Source organism: Poecile atricapillus, chromosome 2 (genome assembly GCF_030490865.1).
Source record: "Poecile atricapillus isolate bPoeAtr1 chromosome 2, bPoeAtr1.hap1, whole genome shotgun sequence".
Taxonomy (NCBI): Eukaryota; Metazoa; Chordata; class Aves; order Passeriformes; family Paridae; genus Poecile; species Poecile atricapillus.
In genome coordinates, this window is record NC_081250.1 from 23,902,105 (window position 1) to 23,923,889 (window position 21,785).

A 21,785-nucleotide genomic window follows, 5' to 3' on the forward strand; every position below is an offset into this window, starting at 1 on the left:
TACATGCTTAATTCAAAATAAAATTAGTATTCAGAATATTTTTTCAGAACTTTTCTAATTACAGCCTCTCATTTTCTGTGACAAAAAACCATTAAACAGCTGTTAAAGAGCCTTACTAACCTCTTCTTAGCACTTTCAAGCCCATAACTTTTCTGTATTTTTTCCCTCAACATAAATATAACTCAGCAAAGAATTAATTCCCTTTCTCTAAACAACATGTGATGTCAAATGCCTCTGAGACATCTTTGAAATGAAAATCCTACGGCTAGAGTGGACAGCTTACTACAGCTGTTAACTGCTGATTATTGTTTCTTCTGGATTAACTTACATCAGTTTAAATTAATATTAATGTAGGGTTTGGATTTTGTCCAAAGCTGTCATTCACCATACAAATCAGCAGCCAACTGGACAAACCATACTATTACCTGTGCAATAACAGTTTGCAACAGCAAATATTAGCAGTGACAGAGATAGTTTAAGCATACAAAACCACACAATATTTTTCACTAAACAGCACTTGAGCAGACTGTTATGGATTAACAAATAGACTAGACTGTATCCTGCTTTGTGCAGGAGCAACTGGTAGGAAGGAATTGGCTCCCCCTCATTGTGTGCTAGGAGCAGGGGTCCAGCAAGATGCTGAGCCCCCATCAGAAGGGCTGAACACTCAAATTTTCTTTAGTTAAAGAGAGGTGAAAACACCCAGATGCTTCCAAGTCCAATATAAAAACCACAAGGGTTATTCCAGGTTAATAAAGCAGAAGTACAGTGGTCCCCCCAACATATGTCAGGAGATGAAGAGGGTATTTCACTATTCCCAGAAGATTTCTGGCTCCATTGTCCTGCCCACCTGAATGCTGTTGTTTATAACCTGCTTAATCCACCTAACTGTAGGCTTGATATATCAAATTACAACCTTTCATAAAGCCTAGGATAGAAATTATTATCTACTCGATTTCACTATGAAATAATATATTGGTCACAGGTTCTAATTAAGTTCTAACTGAAATGATGGGATGTCTAGTATTGGAATAAAACCTGTGTTGGCACTTTAAATGCTCCATATGAACAAAGAAAATAATACTAATAAAAGGAACAGATTAGCACAGTAATGTTTTTCAATTGTGTCCTGTCATTTCCAGCATTTGAATATATTCTTGATGTCATTAATACACCACAAATTTTTACACGAACTCACACAAATGTCACGCGTGTGAAAAATGGATTTTTTTTTCCCTGTAGAATTGTAGCTTGCGCTAGTTGTTAAACGGCATTTAGACTTAATACAAATCAAACCTCCGTCCTTTTCAATAGAAGCAACTACATTAAAGCAACACTATTTGCAGCACCAACATTCTGCAAATTTTAGTTGCTTAATTAATGAGAAGTAACTTTGTTATGTGCTAAACTTGTTAGAGGTTTGCCACAAAACAATGACACGATATTCCCAACGGCAGCCAGAAGTAATGAGCTCCTGCTCAAGCCAGCAGGGAGGGACCGTGGATCCGGAGCCTCCCTTTGGCAGTGTGTGGTTTCAGACACCTGCTCTTACCTGCCCTGCCCTGCGACAGCAGCGCAGCAGCTGGGGCGCTGGGGAACACGGGCATGGGGAAACGCGCGGAGCTGACCGCCGTGCACTCGAGAAGGAAAAACCCTCTTTTCCTACAAGTACGAGCATGCCACAGTGGATGTGCCCGTAGAATACCGTCGAATGCTGTCTCCACTTAAGCAAAGACTGTAGGATTTATCCTTTCTTTTCTTGTGCTGATATAAAGTGTATTTAAAAAGCTATCTGTTTTTGGTGTGCGTGTATTTTTGGTTGTGTACGGTATCAGTGTTTTGGGGACTACAGCCATCAGCCGTGAACTGCCCAGACGCGCCCTTTGCAACACCCGAAGTAACCCGAGACAACCGCGAAATTCTCCTCGTCTGCATGTACGCTCTAGCTTGCCTCCACAAACAGAGCCTCGTGTTGCGTCCTGAGCCAGCCGCTCCCGAACCTACCAAAGCGAGCCTCAATGCTCGGACACGGCGGTGCCGGGACAGCCACGGCTCCAAAGCCCGCCCCCGCCGGCCGCGCTGCCGGGAGTTGTAGTCGTGCCGGCGGGGCCGGAACTACCGCTCCCAGGGAGCCGCGGGCGGGCGCGGTCAGGTGGCGCCCAACATGGCTCCGCCGTGCCCCGGCGCCTTGCGCGGCCGCTGAGCGCAGTCGGGGCGGCGGCGGGGCCATCATGCAGAAGATCAAGTCGCTGATGACCCGCCAGGTGAGCGGCTCTTCTCGGGGGGCGGTAGGGTACCGCCGCGGACTTGCCGGGCTTTCCTCGGGGCCGCCGTGCCCGGGCACTCCGGTTAGAGAGAGAGACTCCGGAGAGACGCCGGGGCGCGGGCATCGCCCTCTGCCCTGCCCGGGGAGGGAAGGCTTGGGGCGTGTGAGCTCTTGCTGCACACACATCCCCCTTGTTTTTCTCTTTACGCCCAGAGATGGAAGCGTGCGCAGGTGCCAACGCGTAGCTCGTGTTGAAGATGACAGGGCGGGCCTGTGTCAGTTCGCTTTTTTGAGATACAGTTTTGAGCGCTGGGCTGTGGTTCTGTAACATGGCTTTGTCTGGCAGCAGATGCTTTTGGTCTAAAGGGAGGCGAGGCTGAGGAGGTGCCAGAGACATATTTGGGTGGGCACATAGTGAGTGTGTGCCAGAACACTCGGTGTGTGTCTGTCAGCTCACTGCTGTGTGCCACTTGTACCGGTTGTCTCCAGGATTATGTAGCTCTAAGCCTACGTTTGGACCAATATTTCTAAAGTTGAGAGTCCTTTTAAGGAAATATATCCGCAGAACATTCCAGTTATTCACATATATAAGATACCCCTGAGAAGAAGTCTGTTTATATGTGTCTAATTGGAGAATTAAAAAAAAAAAAAATCAGTTGTGTCACCCACATCAGATATTCTAGATAGTTATAGAAAATCATGAGAAAGTAATAAACTTTTTTTTTTTTTCCTAAAACTATGCCCTCAGAGTTGTGATCCTTATGCAGGTGGCAGGGCTTAAAAATGAACACTTGTGTGAAAGTGGAATTGCCAAAATAATGTTCTGTTCCGCTTCAGTAGAGAGGTACATGATTTGTTTTCAGCTTGACTAGGAGGAGTGCTAGGAAGCCTGCCCAGTGTGGAGATGATGTTTTCTGATAATGATACAGCTTAGGCAATTTGCAGTCATTTGGAAGGATTAGGTTCTGTTTACCATTTGATAAGTGAAATCTTTTATTTCTTCTGGAGATAAGTCACTAGAACTGCATATTTTTGAGAGGACTTGAGGAAGATTTTGTGTGAAGTATGTGAAACTGCATCAGTTGCTTTGCTTGTTTCTTACTTTGAATTTCTGATCCATAGAGGTGAGTCACCTTTGATGGTGGCAGCTGCAGAGGGAGGATGGTTTGAAATGATGTGCAACAAAAGATGAGAATCAAAACCAAAATGGTGAGGTTTTGCATCTTGGGAGGATGAAACTTGTAAAATGTAATAGTTACCACTGAAATGACATACAACACTTGGTCAGTTTCAAAGAATAAACACAAACTTTCTCGCCATTAGCTAACATAGTACTTGCATAGGTTCTTTTAGAAATAGAGGTACGCAGGGCCAGAAAGGGGCTTGGCAAAATATTATTGACATCAATCATAAGAGCAGGAAGGAAGTCCCCCTGAAACTTGTGACTCACAGGAGCATCCTGAAGTCTCAGGGGATGCTGGAGTCAGAACCATGTCTGAAACTTGAATGTGTAGATTCTTTTCTGCCTAGGGGAACAGCAGAAAATATGCTAAGCAGCCTGTTCTGTGGGATGGCTGCATGAAATGGTGAGATGCTCTTTCAGGTTGTCAGAAGTTGTGGATGCCCCATCCCTGGAAGTGTTCACGGCCAGGCTGGACAGTGCCTTGGGCAACTTGATCTAGTTGAAGGTGTCCCTGCCCATGGCAGCTTGGAACTACAGGATCTTTAGATTCCTTCTAACCCAAACCTTTCTCTGATAATTGTGAATATGTTTGATATTCAACAAACATACATGCTGTGTATGTGGCTATATCTGTTTTAAGGAGTAATAATTATGTAAAGCAGCTAATAGGGACTATGCAACCTTTTCAGTTCATATACACATAGGGAAAGCCAGTCATAGTAGTGGAATACGATAAGTAGAAAAATATGCCATCAAGCAGAAATAATCTTGCTATAGAGTAGGTGGCATCTAACTTGTATTCAGTTATTTGATTCCATTAAATCATTAAGTTAGTGGAACAAAGTATGCTATGTTTTTCAGATACAGGCTCATTCTAAAAATTAAGATAACATCTGGACATTGACAGGAGGATGTGAGTGTTATAAAGAAAATGTTAGTGAACTGTACTGAAAAGATATATATTGCAGCATAAAACTGGAAATGCTTAGATGTTTAAGAAGCATAATCTATATACCAATGGTCTTGCTTAAATGTTTCTAGAATGAGGTCTTAGCCTTCCAGCTACATGTCAGAGTATTGAGGGACTTATAGATATCTATTCAAGATCAAGTAAGACTTGATTGTAAGTTACGTAAAGGAATTAAACTTAACTGATTATTAAAATTATTTTAAAGGGTCTAAGAAGTCCTCAGGAGAGTGTTAATGACCTCAGTCCTATTGAAAGCTTCCGAGTTCCTACTAAGGTATGGTACAGCATCCCTCCCCTCCCCATTCCCTTTGCTTTTAGTTTTTAATTTTATACTTAAATGACATTTTATTGTGTCTTTTTTCCCCCTTAACACCAGGTTTGCTGTTGTTCTTTTTTCAGAGTTTTATTTTGTGATGAAAATCTTTTAGAGTGTTTTAATGAAAGAATTAAGAGCTGTGAGACAAATCAGTTCACCAACTCCAAATGAACTTGCATGAAAATTTTTTTCTTGAAATTTTTCAGTTGTCACTGGATGCTGATTTTAATTATTTAGGTTTCTTGCTGGTGTGAATTAAAAAAAAAAAAAAAGGAAGGAAAAAAAAATGCCTTTTTTAGTTTTACTTTGGAAAGTAGATGCTGTGTGGATGGCCTGTGTAGTTCTAGTCTTAACATTTAGTTTCTTCATGGTTTTGGTGCTGTAAGTATATTTTGTAATTATATAGTTTTAATCTTCATATATAATTAACTTTGTGTTCTACTTTAAAAGTTATATCTTTGTAACAGCAATAGTTTTTGGTATTTCCTTGGGTCTCACTACTTAAATGAAGCCAACTCATTGTCATCTCACAAGTCATGCTGAGTAATCTCTGTGTAAGGGAACAATTGTCACAATAAGTGACTGTAAGTCATACCCTGTTGATCTGAGGGGAGGATTTACAAGAATTTTGTGGTTGTTTATTGTTTTCTATGAATTTGGTCTTTGCCTTTAGCCAATAAGGTACTTAAATTACTGACTTGAATTTAGATGACCTATTTTACAATTAGTTGTCAAATTGTAAATTGTAAAATGTCAGATGTCAAATTGTAAATTGTAAAAAATCAAACAAAAGACTCCTCGTGTTTCTTTGTCTCTGTATAAGTACTGTGTAATATGTTGCTTGTGCTGTGGCAGGTCAGAAAATTAACATTGCTGTATATTTAAAAAATCAAGTAAGAGTCTCTGAATTGGTACATTATACTTTCTTCAACAGTAGCCAATATATTGATATCAAAGAGCAAAAGTATTCAGTAGCAGCAATGTTGAAAAAACTGTCACATCTCCATGGCTTAGATTTCACAATTGCAGATTCCTGCCACTCCCTGAGCGACAAGTTTCAAACTGTCTTTTTGCCAAGTTGGCTCTCCAGTAAAAGTAGATGTAGGGTATCTTGGCTGGATTTCCATTCTGTAATGGCTTAATGTTATATGTCTGGTAAGTCTACTCTGTGTAGCAATAACTGTTTTTATTTATCTCTTGAATCATGAAAGTCTCAAGCTGTTTTGGTGGCAGAATGGATATGATGCTGCACTTTCATCATCACACTTGCACATTCAAATTGGTATTTCCAGACTGATTTAGGGTAAATGTTACTGTTGCAAACTTCAAAAGTTGCATGAAAGCTATACAGAAATATACAGGATGAAAGGGTGTAGGGTCAGCATGAATTAGGGCCAGTATGAATTACTGGTAAAGGCACAAGCCATTGGTTAGGCAACCCTAGGTACAAATCCATGTTTTTTGAGATGAGGGACTATCACACTAATTTGGAGGTCAAATGGGAAATATGGAGGACAGGAAGAAGAATATGCTGACATTCTGTCCCCTGAGGGCAAAACCAGCAAAATTCTTTTGGGTCTTGATATCTGAAAGTTGTTTTGCTGACTGTTTGCTGACTGGCCAACCTGATGAAGTGATGACTGTGCTCTTCAATTTTTTATTTTTAGGCAATGAAACTGTTAGGCATCTGGACATTTCAGTGAGTACCTGAGTGTATTCACTCATGGTAACTGGTAGTCCAAAAAGTTCTGCAACTGTTTTGAAAAATTTCAGTTTTTTATCATATGAAGGTAAATCACCAGCAAACTTGCTTTACTTGTTAATACGGACTCATGCAGCCAACTCACTTCACACAGGGAAGTATCTCAGTAGGAAGTAAATGTATAATAGTGTGAATCTGTGGTAAAGTCTGTAGAGAAGCCAAATCTGAACTGCAAGGCTGGATATAACAGGTTTCCCAGAGAAGTTGTGGATGCCCCATCCCTGGCTGTATTCAAGGCCGGCTTGGATGGAGCTCTGAGCAACCTGATCTAGTGAAAGGTGTCTATAACAGGAGGTTTAGAACTAGATGATCTTCAAGATCCCATCCATCATTCTCTGATGCTTCTCTGATGTCTAGAAGAGAAAGTTGTCTGTAGAAGGATGTAATATCTATTTGAACTGAGATAACTTACTTCATTGGCATACCCTGATTACCCAGGGAAACTTAATTCTTTTTGAACCATTCTGTTATGGTTGTTTCCCAAGCTGAATATAGTTTTGTTTAGCAGATTCTGTCACAGAAATCTGAGGTAGGTATTTTGCATGCTTGAATTCAAGTATGTTGGATTAATGGTGAGTTGACTTTGAATTAGGTTATGTTTATTTTGATGATAATCAGCTCATATGCTATATATGAATATTATTTGACTTTGTAGCTTATCATGGTAAATAACAGTGAGATTTTTTTTTTTAAAGTTTTTCCTATAGATATAGTTGTGTGGGTTTCTATTTCCCCAGTAACAGCTGAGTGCTCTTCAGGAGTGCATTAAGTACTAGTGTGGCTGTGTTCTATGGATCAGCTTTGTTGTTCTCTCTGTCAGGAGAGTTGTTTTCAAAGTATATTTGTTGTGGTAGAGTGAGAGCTTTTTACTAAGTACTCTCTATACATAGTGAACAGGGAAAGATCAAAAGGAGGTTCTGGGCACTTTGTATGAAAGATAGGGAATACTACAAACTTCTCTGTGTTACTGCCTTCCCTAGCTGGGGGAGGGAGGAGCAGGGATGAAAAGCAAAGTAAGTTTATAGATATAGTTATATATTGTATTTTATGATATTATAGACATTAATTGTTATATAAAATGCAAAGAGATGTATTAGATTGTTATATATATATATAGTTATATATTTATATTGTTATATGAAATATATACTGTTATAGTATAATATAATACAGTATAATATATTATAATGTATACATTAGATTAGATATTAGATAAAGGTTCTTCACCCAAGGGTGGTTGAGCTCTGGAACAGCTCCCCAGAGAAGTGGTCACAGCACCAAACCTGACAGAGTTCAAGAAGCATTTAGAGAATGCTCTCAGGCACATGGTGTGACTTTTGGGGATGAGTCCCTTCAAATTCAGTGTATTCTTATGATTATAAGATGAACATAATCTCTAAATATATCTTTGTATATAGATAAAATTCAAAGATGGTGCTTGCATGCATGTATACAGATACATATATAAATGCTTTAATACTTTTTTTTCACAGTGGTGCAGTGTTGCAGTATACCTGCTGATTGAATCTGTTGAGTGTGGTCCTCATCCTGGTATTTAGGATTAGCTTTTAGCACAGGTATTATCCATGTTCAGAATGGAGGGATATAGATTAGCAGGATACTCATTGGTGTGTTTTTGATTCATGACAGAAAGGGAGGCTGTGTCCAAATGAGTATAGCACAGACTTGGCTCCTGGTAATCTCTGAATAAAAGTGCATAGGCTGTTGCTGGACTTCAGCTTTTAATTAGACTAGGAACTGTTCAGATTTTTTTCCTGAGTAGTATCAGTTAACTTTTTTTGATGTCTTCACTTCCCAGTCTCTTAGGTGATAGTGACTGGAATGCAGGTGTTTGCTTCTACTCCTTACCAGTAATGCTTCATTCAATAGAGTAATATGGTTTTGCTGCTACAGGCAATATAGCATACAAGGAGAGTGGGAGTGTGACGCACTGGGAAATAGCTGGGTAGACATCTAAAACTTGCTGAACTGCATTTCAGATGAGTCTGCAAGGAGGTGACTCTTCTGAAATACATTTCAAGGAATTGCCACAGGTTTCTAGACTGTAAACTCCTATTTCCATAGAACAGAAAGCCAAAATGATGTGAGATGTGTGTGGATGCAAGCACTGGCACTGTTTTATTTAGCAGTGGCTTCTTTGAGCATGCAAAGCTGTTAGCCTTCTTTTTCCTTCTTTCTTTTCCTTCCCAGATGCTGTCTGTCACTGATCTATTTAGGTGACATAATGAGAGAGGCCTGCTGCTGAAGGTTGCACTAATGGTAACCTGACAGAATAAATTGTCTTTCCATGAAAGTATGATCCTGAGGTACTGGGGAAAAAAGAGTAAAATTGGAGCCACAAGTGACACGAGTTTTGGGAAGGAGGTGAAGCCTCTTGCTGAATAAAACTTCGGAAAAATGAGTAGCCTGTGAAGCAGTATCTTGCCAGGCTATGTTAGCCCATTATTGATTGGAGAGTTCCTACTGCTGAACATGTGTGTTAACCTGGACAGGTGGATTGAAGTGAATATTGTGGGGTCCATGTTGCCAAATATGCTGCTCTTCCTGACCTCCCATGTATCTAATTGATTCAGTTTAGCTATGGCAAAGTTCTCTGCAAGGGTATTATCATGAGTTCCCTCTGTCACAGTTTTTGATATGTTTTTCTATTCGGAATAGCACTTGGAATTGCTGAATTAACATAAAATGTGAAATGTTAAATGCGTTTTAATGCTGACTTGTTTTTCTTTTTAAGGAAGATACTTATATGGCAATAGCTAGACAGGTTTTGAGGTGGAAAAATATCTTAAGGGATTTAATATAGCTTCTCTCTTTCCTTCTACTAAGTGTGTGAGTACCAAGTCCACAGAGCTAAACTGCCCTTTTGCCGGGACCCCTGAAACTACCAGCTTATTTCTATATAGTAAAATTGTTTTTGTGTATCTAATTGAAAGGATGAGGACAATGGAGTATCAGCAAATAAACTTTAGTTAGCGATGGTTGCCTCCTTTAGTGGTCAGTGAATAAAATGGCCTTCACTATTGTTGGTTACTTCAGGCTACTGAAGCGTGATGTGCTGAAAGCTGCAAGTTATCATGGCAGAAAGTCTGGCGTCAGGTAATGTAATTTATATGAGAGCTAAAATTTATGCTGGAGAGTTCTAATTAGACTGCTTTTCTAGAAAAAACGAACAATGCAAAGAAAAACCTTGTCATTCAATAAATATTTTACTTAGTAGTGTTTTGGCAAGAAACACTCAGATGAGTGATCTGAGACAGGATAAAATGGTTTCTTAGCAATTTTCCTAAGTACTCCAACATCAAATCTAGACTATGTGTCCATAATGGCTTTCTTAATGCTTCTTTAGGAGATGTAAATCACCACTGACCTATGGCATTAAGATATTTTTTCACCAACATGACAAGATATCAGTAATCCAGAATTTCAAATGATCCTAAGCATTTCTTCTTTGGTTAGTTTTTAATCTTTTCTCTTTTGGGAAACAGTCACGCAAGAACTTGTAGGCAAATATCGGATGATAAATTCAGTTATTCCATTTGCAGTGGTTCAATGGAACCCTTGTCTTGTCTTGGGTAATTTTTAATTTTAGTTTCATATAGCTAGAACTCAATGTACTGTAAGATGTGAAACAGATTTACAGTGGGGTGTACGTGATAAAGCTACCATTACAGATATATAACTATGTTACTTCCTTGTTTCTCTCGGTGTGTCGGGGCAGATCATATCCCTTCTCTCGTTTGGCCTGGGTCGCAGCGATCTCCTGCCCTGGTGGCAGTGACTGCATCTGGCGTTTCCGACGGAGATCGGAGGCGCCTGGGGGCTCTCGGGGCGGGAGAAGGCGGCTGCTGGAGGGCTTTTCCCGGATCCCCGCGGCCTCCTCGATGGTTTTTCCCCCGCTCCCCGCTGCCCCATCGCGGCTCGGAGCTCCCGGCTGCGGCCTGGCCCGCGGCCCAGCGGGGGCGCCCGAGCACCGCCGCTGGCAGCGCCTGGGGCCTTCCTGCGGCCGCGCTGGTGGCCACTCGGGGACGCGAGATACGCGTAAAACCTGTTTTCCTCTGAATCAGAGTCATTGCTTTTTATTTTCCCACCGCCCCACCTTTTTCTTCTTTTACTTTTTTCCCCCCTCATTTTTTCTTGTGAGAAGTATTTCAGAGGAGCGGCGGCTCCTCTCATGCTCTTCCAAACCTCCCCCTCTTGGCTGTCTCTTACTGTGTCTGGGAACAGCACCTTGCTGTGTATTGTGTCACTTTGCCTCGGAACGTCTACACATTGACTTTATCTCAGCTAATGTGCAAAATAAGCAGATTAGTGGTTGTTCAGTCATTTAATTTAAAATGGGATACCTCTAGCTGGTGAAGAAAACCTTAGAGCCCTTTGTGATGAAAATATCAGCACCTTGCCCCACTCGAACGAGTCGGCACTGCTGGGAGGCTTAGGGTCATTATGGGACTCTTCAGTCTGCTGGATTGCTTCTCTAGAGTTTAATTTCATTATCAAGCAATTTGATAATTTTTATATTTATTTTTTGATGAAAGAATATTCTAACACTTCTCCCTTTTGAGTTTCTGATAAAGGATTCATTATTTTTGAGGGAATGACATCCAAGAGAGGGCCAGTATTGGTTGCAATATCCAATGCAGCAGAGGATGAGGAGGTTCAGGCTGAGTCCTTGGTTTGCTTCAACCATCAGAAGCATCTGGGTTTTCAGGGACACCTTCTAGAGGAGATTGTGACAGCAAGGAGGAAGTTGCTTACCTCTGGAATATAGTAACTTTCAGAAAGCTGACAGTACATCTCTGCTTAGACCAGTGTGCTAAAATCTGGCAGCTGTTAGTCTTGTGCAAGGAAGGCAGAACTGTTCTGGTTTTATTGTATAAATCAGCTGTTTAATTGGATAACTTTTATTTCAGTGAATGTGAGGGCTGAGCTTAAAAGTTATGCATTTGTAGTGGCATTGTCTACCTGTCATTTGTTAAGAGGGTTCTTCTGTTTTTAAAAATTCAGGTTTTATTTGTCTTGTTTTGTGCAATTTTTTTCTCCTTCTGAAAATAGTCTGCCACTCTATGTTTAGTTTATTATGAGAATTTCTGAAGTTAAGGAGGAAAAAACCGGACTCAACATATACTTGGTGCTGTAAATGAATACACTGATGAAGAAGTGTCTAAGTGGGCTGTAATGTTGAAGTCTACACTTAATGTTTTTTGAAAAGTTTTAAATGTCTTGCTCCCCCTAATAGGAAGTACAAGCCACAGTGAACTGATCTTTCTGTATTTTACCATTGCTTCTTGTGGTAATGTTGGAAGTGGCTTCTGAAAGATGTTTGTTTGTTAAAACATTGTTCTTCCTAGGATGTGTTACTATATTATGGAAATTCTTGTTTGGTTTTGTGCAGGAGGAGCTCAGAGAACTACATGAAGAACCAACTGATCCTCAGGCACAACAGGAAATAATTAACAGCATTGAAGAAGTTTATTTTTCCAATGATTCCTTTGATATTGTGAAATATGAGTTAGAGGTAAGCTGTCATCTTAGAAGAAAAAAATAGAAACATAACAAAAAGTGAAGACCAAAACTTTGCTTGTTTCAATAAGCTATTTTTGTTTCATAGATCTTGCATTAATACAGTACTCTATTTCCCTACGTCATCTTGCAGTTGTGCAGAGCTTCTACCTTTGAGGATCGGTGCATATATATAATGTATAGTCTCTTCTTTTAATGTGGTGGAATGTACTGACAGGCATTTCATAATTTAAACTATAGTAAAAATGTTAAGATAGCTGAGGAAAAGAATCTGTTCTATATTTGTGTGTATTTTTAGCAAACTGACTGAGACAATTTCTGTGATTGGATGGTTGTGTGTATACATATATGACATAAAGTAACTTTGAGGTAATTATAATATATGAGGCAATTATGATCATATGTTATATATCTTAACACTAATTGATTTCAGTATCTATCATTTGAAAAAATGGATTAATTCTGAAAATTAGATTACAGAAGCCATGTTTCTTAAATGAAACTGATTGCCTAGCTAATACTAGTCTAATACTAGGTAATACTTGTCTGACTTAACAGTCTTTAATTTCTCACTGATTTTAATTTATTATTTAAATGCAGAGGCTTCCTCCAGTACTTAGTCTTCAAGAACTGGAAGAGTACAGAGACAAACTAAAACAACAGCAAGCTGCTGTAAGTATTTTCCTCTGTACCCCTTACACAGTTTGTTGTCTTATCTGTAAGTCTAGCAAGAAGTGTAACTGAAAAAGATTTGATTTCTTAACCCATTAGATACTAAGTTTTTTTTTTTTTATATCATGTTGTGTGCTTTTACAGTGGAAAATCATCACTAAATCATATAATCATATGAAATCATGGAAGTAATCTTAGTGTTAAGTATTGTAACAAAGAGCAAATGTGCTGTTTCTTTAGAAACTTGACTTTTTGAATATTTATCTTGTAATGTTCAACACAGTGCTGAATAGTGGAGTAGTATCTCTGAGGGATTTCTGGCAATGTAAAACATAAAATGGTTTAAAAACTCTCTCCTTGAAGATGCTATTTTCTCTTGCTTTTCATTTGCCAAAATGCTAATTGTTCACAAGTGTTTTTAGTGAACACTGATACAGAGTTCTTATATAATAAGCCAAATGAAATGTAATGAGTATTAACTGTGAGGAATGAAGAGAAATAAGAGTTGCAGCATTTGAAAGGTGCTTGTTACATTGCAGACTTTGAAATTTTCTATTCATGTATTAATTGCTGTTCCATTAGTCTTTTGAGATGAATAACATAGTACAGGAAACAAATCTATTAACTGTGGCATTTGGAGAGTATCTGCAAGTAAAATAGAAGTAATAATCCTAATTCATGTCTTCAAATAAATCCAATATAGAGGAGAATTTTGCATTGTTAACAGTACATAAAGCAAGTGTCTTCTGCCTTAGACTGCTTTCTCTATAATATACCTATGAAGTTTTGTGAAATATTAGTGAGAAGTTGAGGAAATGAATATTCCATATTTCTCACCAAGATTTATAAGGAAAGAAGTTGGAAGTGAGTGAGAGATAATAATTATTTTGTGTGGTGGTAGTGGTGGTGGGTTTTTTATATTTTAAGAGGACATCTAGTGGTGACCGTGTTTTGCAAGGAAGTGCTTTCAAGACAGACAACTTCACTGAGATATGCTTCACAATCCTAATATGTGTTATCAATGTCTTGGCCATGTTTTGCTCTCAGGATGGGAGCTGGCTGCAGCTGAGGGAGTAGTTTTAGGGCATGGCTGCTGCTGAAACATTTGAACTGGAAAGTGCATGCTGCTAATGGAAAATAGGGGAGAGAACTGAGCACAAGGCTTCCAGTATATATGGCCAGATGTGCCTTTCTTTTAGAATACAAACAGGTAAAAACTCTCAAAGCCAAAACTTTTGTCAAGAAACATGCGTCCAGTTCTTCCCTCACCATCCCCCCTAGTCAGGATTGGTCCTTGCTTGTTACTTTCTCAGTCTCATCAAAATGTGTTTCTGGTATAGGAAGGAATTATTTCCTCCTTGGACATGTGCCAAGGTGCTAAAATTTCTTATTTCTGTATTGCTGTAGTTCATGTCCTTAAGTCATATTTTCAGGTAGAGTGTGAGAGACTGTTGCATGTTTTCTTCTTATTATCCATTTATCTTGTGATGGGTCATTCAGAGAGCTGTCTGCCTTAAAGGTGTCTTTCATGGAAGACAAAACTGCAGAATGTTGTATGTTGTTAGTTCAGTCCTAAAAATATTTTAATTGTGAATAAATTATTAGATAGAGCATTCAAGAAACCTTTTGACATTCACACAGTATTTCTGCTTTTGCAAAAAACTAAATACTGCCTTTTTCACTTCAGTGTCTGTACCTACAGCTGGCAGAGGAATTTATGATAGTAGTTTGGAGATAATAGCAACTTCTAAATTCTCTAATGCAAAACACTTAAATGAGTGTGAATTACAGGTACTAGAGCTCTGATCTTCCACTTCTCACTGATTTACTATCTGCTTTTGCACAGCTGATCTTGGTCATCTGTTTGTTTTCAAGGTCACTGTAGGCTTATTTTCTGTAGTTTGCTCATTAGTTTTCCATTCCACTGGAAGGATCCCAACTTGCTCATACATTTTTTAATGTATGTATCATAACAGCTTTAATTTGTAATCATTTTGATATAGACAATTTGGATTAGAAAGGGTTTTTAGTTGTATGTCTGCTAGACTTCATTTTAATTAGTATAATATCCTTAGCTATGTTGTTTTTTCTTCAGGAAATGAAGTATTTTTTACCAGTGTGATTAGGAAAGAGAAAATTATTCCTTCAGCAAATGTTGTTGGGAAGCATTGATGACCATGGTCACATTCACTGCTAGCAGTTGCAATTCAGGATTCCAAGGCTTTGGAGTTGGCACAGCACAATTGTATGGAAGATGCCAAAAGGGGTGTGACAGTTTGGAAATAAATGAAGTAATGAGGGATAATATTGCTCATCTGAAAAAATATCTGAGAGAGCAGCTTGGAACCTCAGAAAGAAAAATAGTATCACTAAGTTCTGAGAAAGAGGAAAAAAAAAGTGCCTGTGGCAGCTACATGTCAATGTTGAGATTGTTATTAGTCAAGGGTAACTGAGGACTTGCAAAACAAAAAGAGTGTAAAAACTGAAAAGAAATATAGCTTTCATTCATCTGTACTGATTGAACATTGCTGAACAGTGAAGAATAAAACTGTTATGTTTATACTAGAGCATTGAATAGCTAGCAGGTATTCCATGTCCTGAAGTTTTTTACAGGTACAGGACTAGATTGAAGAATATGTTGCAAAAAGAAGGTGAAAATTTCACAGTGCATAGACTGCAGAGTGTACACAATTTCTTAAGAGCCCCAGGGTCATGTAGGGTTGTGTAGCATTTGGCTTAATATCTTATCCTGACCTCACCTCACTCTGGTGTGGTTTTTTTACTGTCCTGCAGAGGAAAGTTTTATTAGTTATGGATCAACTAAAATGTTAAGAACAGCTGAAAAGTTTTAAAATTGCTTTGTGGTTCTGGCCTGCTTTTGATATGGAAGGAGGAAAGCATAGCTGGGTATATTCCCCTTATCCGCATTGCCCCTGATGACATTGGAATACTTCAAAGACCATTTATTTGCACGTGCTCTTCCAGAGGATGGGAATTAAGCTGGTGGGGCCAATGTAAGTTTGTTACAGGAATGCTGATTGAAGTGCTATGTTTGCACAAGCAGTCAAGTTTACAAAAGCCTCTTTGTTTCTCTTTGCCAGTAGTGCATTGTGGGCTAGCTGTCATAGTCAGTTTTATTTTATTTCCATTTGTGGGAGTATTGTTCCCACAGAAGAATATAGAGCAATACCAATAATTTCTCTGTCATGTTTGAAACCATTTCTTGAATATTTTCAGTCCCTGATGAAAAACAAAACTGAATGTACTATTCTCAAGCTGGAATTTATACGACTATTACTGTTGGATTTCTTTTTAAGTTTCTGCATTTGTAGACAAGAGATTGATTAAGGTAGCAATGCCGAATTTTTAAATTCAGTACAGACAGTAGCTCTCAGGAGCATTCTACTTAGAATTATACTCAGAGCAGTGGAGAAAATGTTAAAATGTACATATTCTGTGTTCTAAGGAAAGGGTATAATGTGCAGAGGGTGCATATTCATTTTGACATAGTTTTAATTTAATGCAATATCATTCTCAAAGGTAGGTGTCCTTATGTTACAGGTGTTCTGGTTTAACTCTAGATGGCAATGGTGTATCATGCATTCTCTTCACTCACTTTTCCACCAGTGGGGTAGGGGGAAGAATGGGAGGAGTAAAAGTGAAAAAGCTCATGGATTGAGATAAAGGTAGATAATGCAGAAGAAACAGCTAAAAAAATAGGTAAAACAAAAGCAAGTGAAGCAAAACAAGGAGTTAATTCACTGCTTTTCATGGGCAGACAGCTGTTAAGCCTTCTCCAGGAGAGCAGGGCTCCATCATGTGTAGCAGTTATTTGTGAAGAGAAACTCTTCACTCTGAGCATCCTTGCCTTTCTTCTCCCCACAGCTGTGTATGCTGATCATGACACCATGTGTTTAGGGTATCCCATGGGTCAGTTGGGATCAGCTGTCTTAGCTATCTCAAACCTTAGCTCAAGGGTTTGTGCACCCCGGCCCACTTGCTGGTGAGGTAGTTTGAGGAGTAGAAAAGGCCTTGATTCTCTGCAGGCACTGCTCAACTGAATCACCTCTGTGTTATCAAGACTGGTTTCAGCCCAAGTCCAAAACAGCCCCATACCAGGTACTTCGGAGAAAATTGAATACCCCAGCCCAAGCTAGCACACCATGTTATATAGCCGATTTAAATTTGTACTCTAGCAATAGCATGAGCAAAATGTAAACACCCAAAGTGTCCCAAATTATTTCTATTTGCTTTTCTAGCACATTCTTTAACAAGCAGAGAGTTAAGTAAGTAGTCTAAAAATGCCTACTAATCGCTAGATAGAATTGTGAACATTTCTCTTATCTTGTTTCTAAGGATATTAATTTTTACAATTTTTTTATATATTGCGGTGGAATATTTATTAATAAATTTGAAAAATGCAGAACTTAATGGTAGAGAATCACAAATTTGTAGAGCTTCAGTATGGGCATGGCCTACTTAATGGAGATTGCTATGTATCACATGCAGTGTTCTTCTTTTTAAGGTATCTAAGAAAGTTGCAGATTTAATCCTTGAGAAACAGCCTGCATATGTTGAGGTAAGACAACTAGCACTTACTTTTCAAGAATAAACGCCTCAATTTTGTGCTGCTATCATGCTGCAGTTGTGTCATTATAGTAATTTGTAGTAGGGGTGCTAGTGCCTGTTTCGAACCAGCTATTTTTGTATGCTAAAGCTCAGTTTCTATAGTGGAAACTAACGGCGTATATTGAGTTGAAAAAAGTCATTAAGATGATAAAGGTTTTGGCATATTTTACAAGGCTTTCTGAAGAATTCAGAATTCATGAATTCACAGGCTTGGCTAATCCCTATAATGGTTTTGGAACAGGAGCTGCTTTAGTGCCCGTTTACGAGTGGTGTCACATCTTACTCCATAAGACAAAGCAGTAGTGATCTTTCTTAAGATCACTTAACTGCCACTAATCTATGGCAGTTTTGAGAATCACAGAGTCACAGAATATGTTGTGTTGGAAGGGACCCATTAGGATCATTAAGTCCAGCTCCTGTCCCTGCACAGAACCGTCCCCAAAAGTCACACGACGTGCCTGGGAGTATTGTCCAAACAATTCTGCAAAGTGAAAGTGGTGATTGTTATTAAATTAGTCTGAGAATTAGTATTCCTGTGGTGAATACTTGTGTTTGTGTACAGCACCTTACATCACCACTGTTACACTGATGATTATGGTAATTCTTATTTTGGGCAAGAAGCTGGAGAGAGTGTGGAAGAACGAGCATGGCTTCCTGGCTATTAATCTATGGTTGATGTCATGGAGCTGCAATTATTTTCCTCTTATCTAGAGGATGCAACATCCTCTTTTGTTCCCTTGTTCTTAGGCCTGTGCATCCAGCCTTAGTGTGGTTGTCATCTGTGTTCTTGTATCATTGCCTGGTGAAAGGAGTGCTGCTGTTTAAAGAACAATGGAGGGGGGAGAAGTGACCATTGCTTGTGTCATCCCCTGCAATAGGAGGTGGAAGAAAAAGGTTATAACAGTAAAGTTGTTTTAGTTAAAGGGGTGAGGCGGGAAACTATTGCAGAAGGAGGCTGGTAAGTGCTACACTGGTTGAGTCTTCACAAGATAGTGTAGGAGGGGGAGAAAGGGTAATTGTATGGTACAGAAATCTTCTGATATTATTTCACTGTTGTGTGGCTTTGAAATTGATAGTCTTGAGCGAGTACTGCTTTTTATAAATCCAGCAGCTTCACTTAGAAAACCTCTCACTGCATAATGGAACTGCAGCAAATGTTCTTGCATTTTGCCGTGTAATGTTAATGTTCTTATTTCAGATATCTTAGTGATGTGCACCTGTTTTAGACCAAGAAGTGCTTTCAGATGTTCCAAAGTGATGGTTAAAAATCCATTGTGCCAGTAAAAGTTTTTTAAAAACTTTTCTTAAATGCATTTGTGCCTGATTAAGTCAGTAATCCTTCAGTGTTACTTATGGGTACAGGCCTGCACAGGTATTCTTGTCAGTAGATTTATTGGAGATTTTTGGTGAGCATTTTGGTGAGGTCTGACTTACCCAGTGATTCATGAAATGAACCTTCTGCTGTGCTGTGTGAACTTGTAATGGCAGCTCCAGTTCAGTGTTCAACTACAGTAACATATCATTACAAGAATCAGAAATACAATTGAACATGTCTCCTGCACACATTTTCACTGTGCAAAGTGTAGTTTAGGGATATCATGGTTTGATGCCCATGCCTAGTATGAAGTATTGGTTTAACAGGCACACCTGTGGCCACAAGGGGCATAGCACAGACATAAGGGATACAGGATAAGGGATTTACGGTTTTCTGTTCTTGGAAGAAAGATATGCTTTAGGAACAACCAGTGGGTGAAAGACTGTTTTTTGAGAGGAGGAAAAACTGTATTTAGCCCTAAATGCTGGGCAGAAGACTCCCTCTTTGGGAATATTTAGATTGCACTCTCTCCCCATTCCTTTCCATCCAGTTACGTTCAAAGGAGAGATTTTACAGAGTCTTTGCAAGAGGCAAGTCTGCAGTGGAGTTGCTCCTTATTGTATGTTTCCCCATGAACAAGGGAACAGTGGCTTTTTGAATAGCTCTGGTATTTGCAAAGTATGTTTTTAGAGAGAAGTAGGTATTGAGGAAAGTAATCTTTGAATTTGGTTTCTTAAGATATTTTGCATATCAGCAACTAGGCTGTCATTTGTACAAAAGCAACACTGGTAACATAAAGGAACAGGTTCTGGTGGAAGATGCAGTTTAGTGATTTTGGAGACTGACCACGAGCTGATCTAAAACTGAGCTGAACTTTGAACTCATTTTTGCTTGTCATGTTATTAGAATTAGATTAGTTTTCAAAGTGAAAATCTCCCTTCTCATGGAAAGCACTTGATATGTTTTGAAATAAGGAGCAGAATTAAAAAATAAAAATAAATAAAGATCTAATCTCTTTTTCTGTAGCCTGGGGAAAGAATCCACTTTTCTGCAGAGCTGTTCTAACAAAAGAAATCCTAGTAGTTATGTTAAAACATTTATATTTTTTTTCCAGGAGTTGAGATTATGCTAGGTACTTCACTGAGTCAAAATCAAGCTAAATTCAGGTCACCTCTGCTGAAGAATTTTCAGTTGAAAGTCAACAGGATACAATTAACATTCATTATGATATGACATCTATTAAATTGGTGGAACACAAGTGCTTCTGAACAAGAAAGTGCTGTGTGAAACATAATTTGTTTCTTCTCTTTTTTTTGTTTTGTTGCTCTCTGGCATTTTAATGCAAATTAAGCTCTGTGCTTCTATCCCTGAAGCTTTGATCGTTCTGTTGTAATGGTATAGAAATTCTTAGGCTAAATGTGCAATATATAAATGTAGAGGGTCCCACTGTAATGAAAACGGATTTTAACTATCTTATCTTCAAAAGAGAATTGTATTTCAATATAGTTTCAATATAGTTTATATTAATGTTAAATTGCAGTGCTTACTGTATATAAAATGATGAAAAAAATAATATATAAAGTAACTCTATAAAGTCATTATAACATCTCAAGAGAAATCTACTAATCAGTAGTCTTCATTGGTGTGTAACTTGTATATTTGTTTAACCTTGTTGTCTCTGTTGTCTCTCTGTAGGAACTTGAACGTGTTACATCATTGCAGAATGGCCTTCAGTTAGCAGCGGTAATCTGCACAGATGGAAGAAGGTATCTTGATTAAGGAACTGCAGAGATTGAGAATGGGGAAGTATTTAACAGAAAATCTATAAACTCAGGAAGTTTTTTAGCTGATAATATTTCCTGTTTATGTGCTGAATCCTGTTTGAAGCAGTAGTAGTTGTAGATACTGAAACAGTTACAAACTCTTGCAGCTCTCATTTTTGTGGTTGGGAGTTCTCTTTGAAACAGAAAGCTTTAGAGCTGTACCACTGATCCACAGACAAGTGCAGAAAGGAGGATGTACCTTCTTAGTATGTTGGTACAATCTCATTTTCTGAGTTTTCCTATCAATGCTGAAAATCTTATTTTCTACCATGTATTTTGTTGGACTTATTAGAATTGATTAGAAGTAAGTTTTATATTATGAATTGCTGCAGATTATGTTAATTTTTACCTTGCAGACACCTGAATATAGCAAAGGAAGGCTTCACACAAACCAGTTTGGGGCTCCTTGCAAATCAGAGGAAACGACAGTTGCTTATTGGACTGCTGAAGTCTCTGAGAACAATAAAAACACTGGTATGTACAGTCGTTCTTGTTCAGTGACAAATATTTTTCTTCATTTCTCTGTAGTAATGGCTGAAATTTTTTTCACTTTTTTTTTTTTTTTTTTAGCAAAGAACTGATGTACGTTTGAGTGAGATGTTGGAGGTAAGTCCCTACCAGACTGGTATGATTTGAAGCTATTCTAAGTCTACATTTCCCACTCATCTTAATTTTGTCCCTTCCTTTCCTCTTGCAAACAGGGTGTGTGCATGGGATGAAATTATGTTTTTATTCTTCTTTTAAATTGAGCAAAACTTCGTATCAAATCAGATAGCACATCTGTCAGGGGAGAGTATCAAAAACTCCTTCCTGCCTTTAGCTCTGGCACTGAAGCTTGAGTTAATTCAGTAAAAATGCTGTTGGGTCTTCCCTTATCCCTGCTCTCAATTTATACCTCTTTTCTTTAGCCTGATATTTGGGGGGGAAGGAAAAAAAAAGATGAGATTTAGCTGATTGTTGATATGCTGGGTCTGGATAATGAATTTCTATTGATATAAATATGTATAGATATATATGTACAAATTTATAGATGGGTCCCTGCTTGGTATTTTATTTGTAAATGTAGTAGACTTCTGTCATTATTCATTGGGTTGGCTTTTTAATTCCAGATTTAATTGTAGAAAACATTGCAGCATGCAGGCCATGACACTAAAAATTCTACTGCTGTTATGTATACTGCCTAAAAATGCTCTAGGCGTCAGTTGTGCACAGAGCAAACTAAGATCTTATCTTCAGGTGTTGAATTGTATGTAGGAAAGCCTCAGGATTTTATTGACAGCTATAGTACATGTCGTGTAACAATTTTGA

General features: G+C 38.6%; 1 protein-coding gene across 3 annotated transcripts in view; it reads left to right on the forward strand.

Moving 5' to 3' along the window:
* Positions 1-2,134: 2,134 nt before the first annotated feature.
* VPS50 (VPS50 subunit of EARP/GARPII complex) overlaps positions 2,135-21,785 on the forward strand; it is a 76,657-nt gene continuing 57,006 nt past the window's right edge. For all 3 annotated transcript variants that reach the window (XR_009276885.1, XR_009276884.1, XM_058831995.1), the window contains exons 1-8: positions 2,135-2,264; positions 4,625-4,693; positions 11,911-12,033; positions 12,639-12,710; positions 17,236-17,289; positions 20,350-20,420; positions 20,834-20,951; positions 21,048-21,083. Coding sequence is in view for 1 of the 3 variants with exons in the window: in XM_058831995.1 (XP_058687978.1) it covers positions 2,232-2,264; positions 4,625-4,693; positions 11,911-12,033; positions 12,639-12,710; positions 17,236-17,289; positions 20,350-20,420; positions 20,834-20,951; positions 21,048-21,083 (576 nt within the window). In the remaining 2 variants the exon portion in view is untranslated. The remainder of the gene's footprint in view (positions 2,265-4,624; positions 4,694-11,910; positions 12,034-12,638; positions 12,711-17,235; positions 17,290-20,349; positions 20,421-20,833; positions 20,952-21,047; positions 21,084-21,785) is intronic.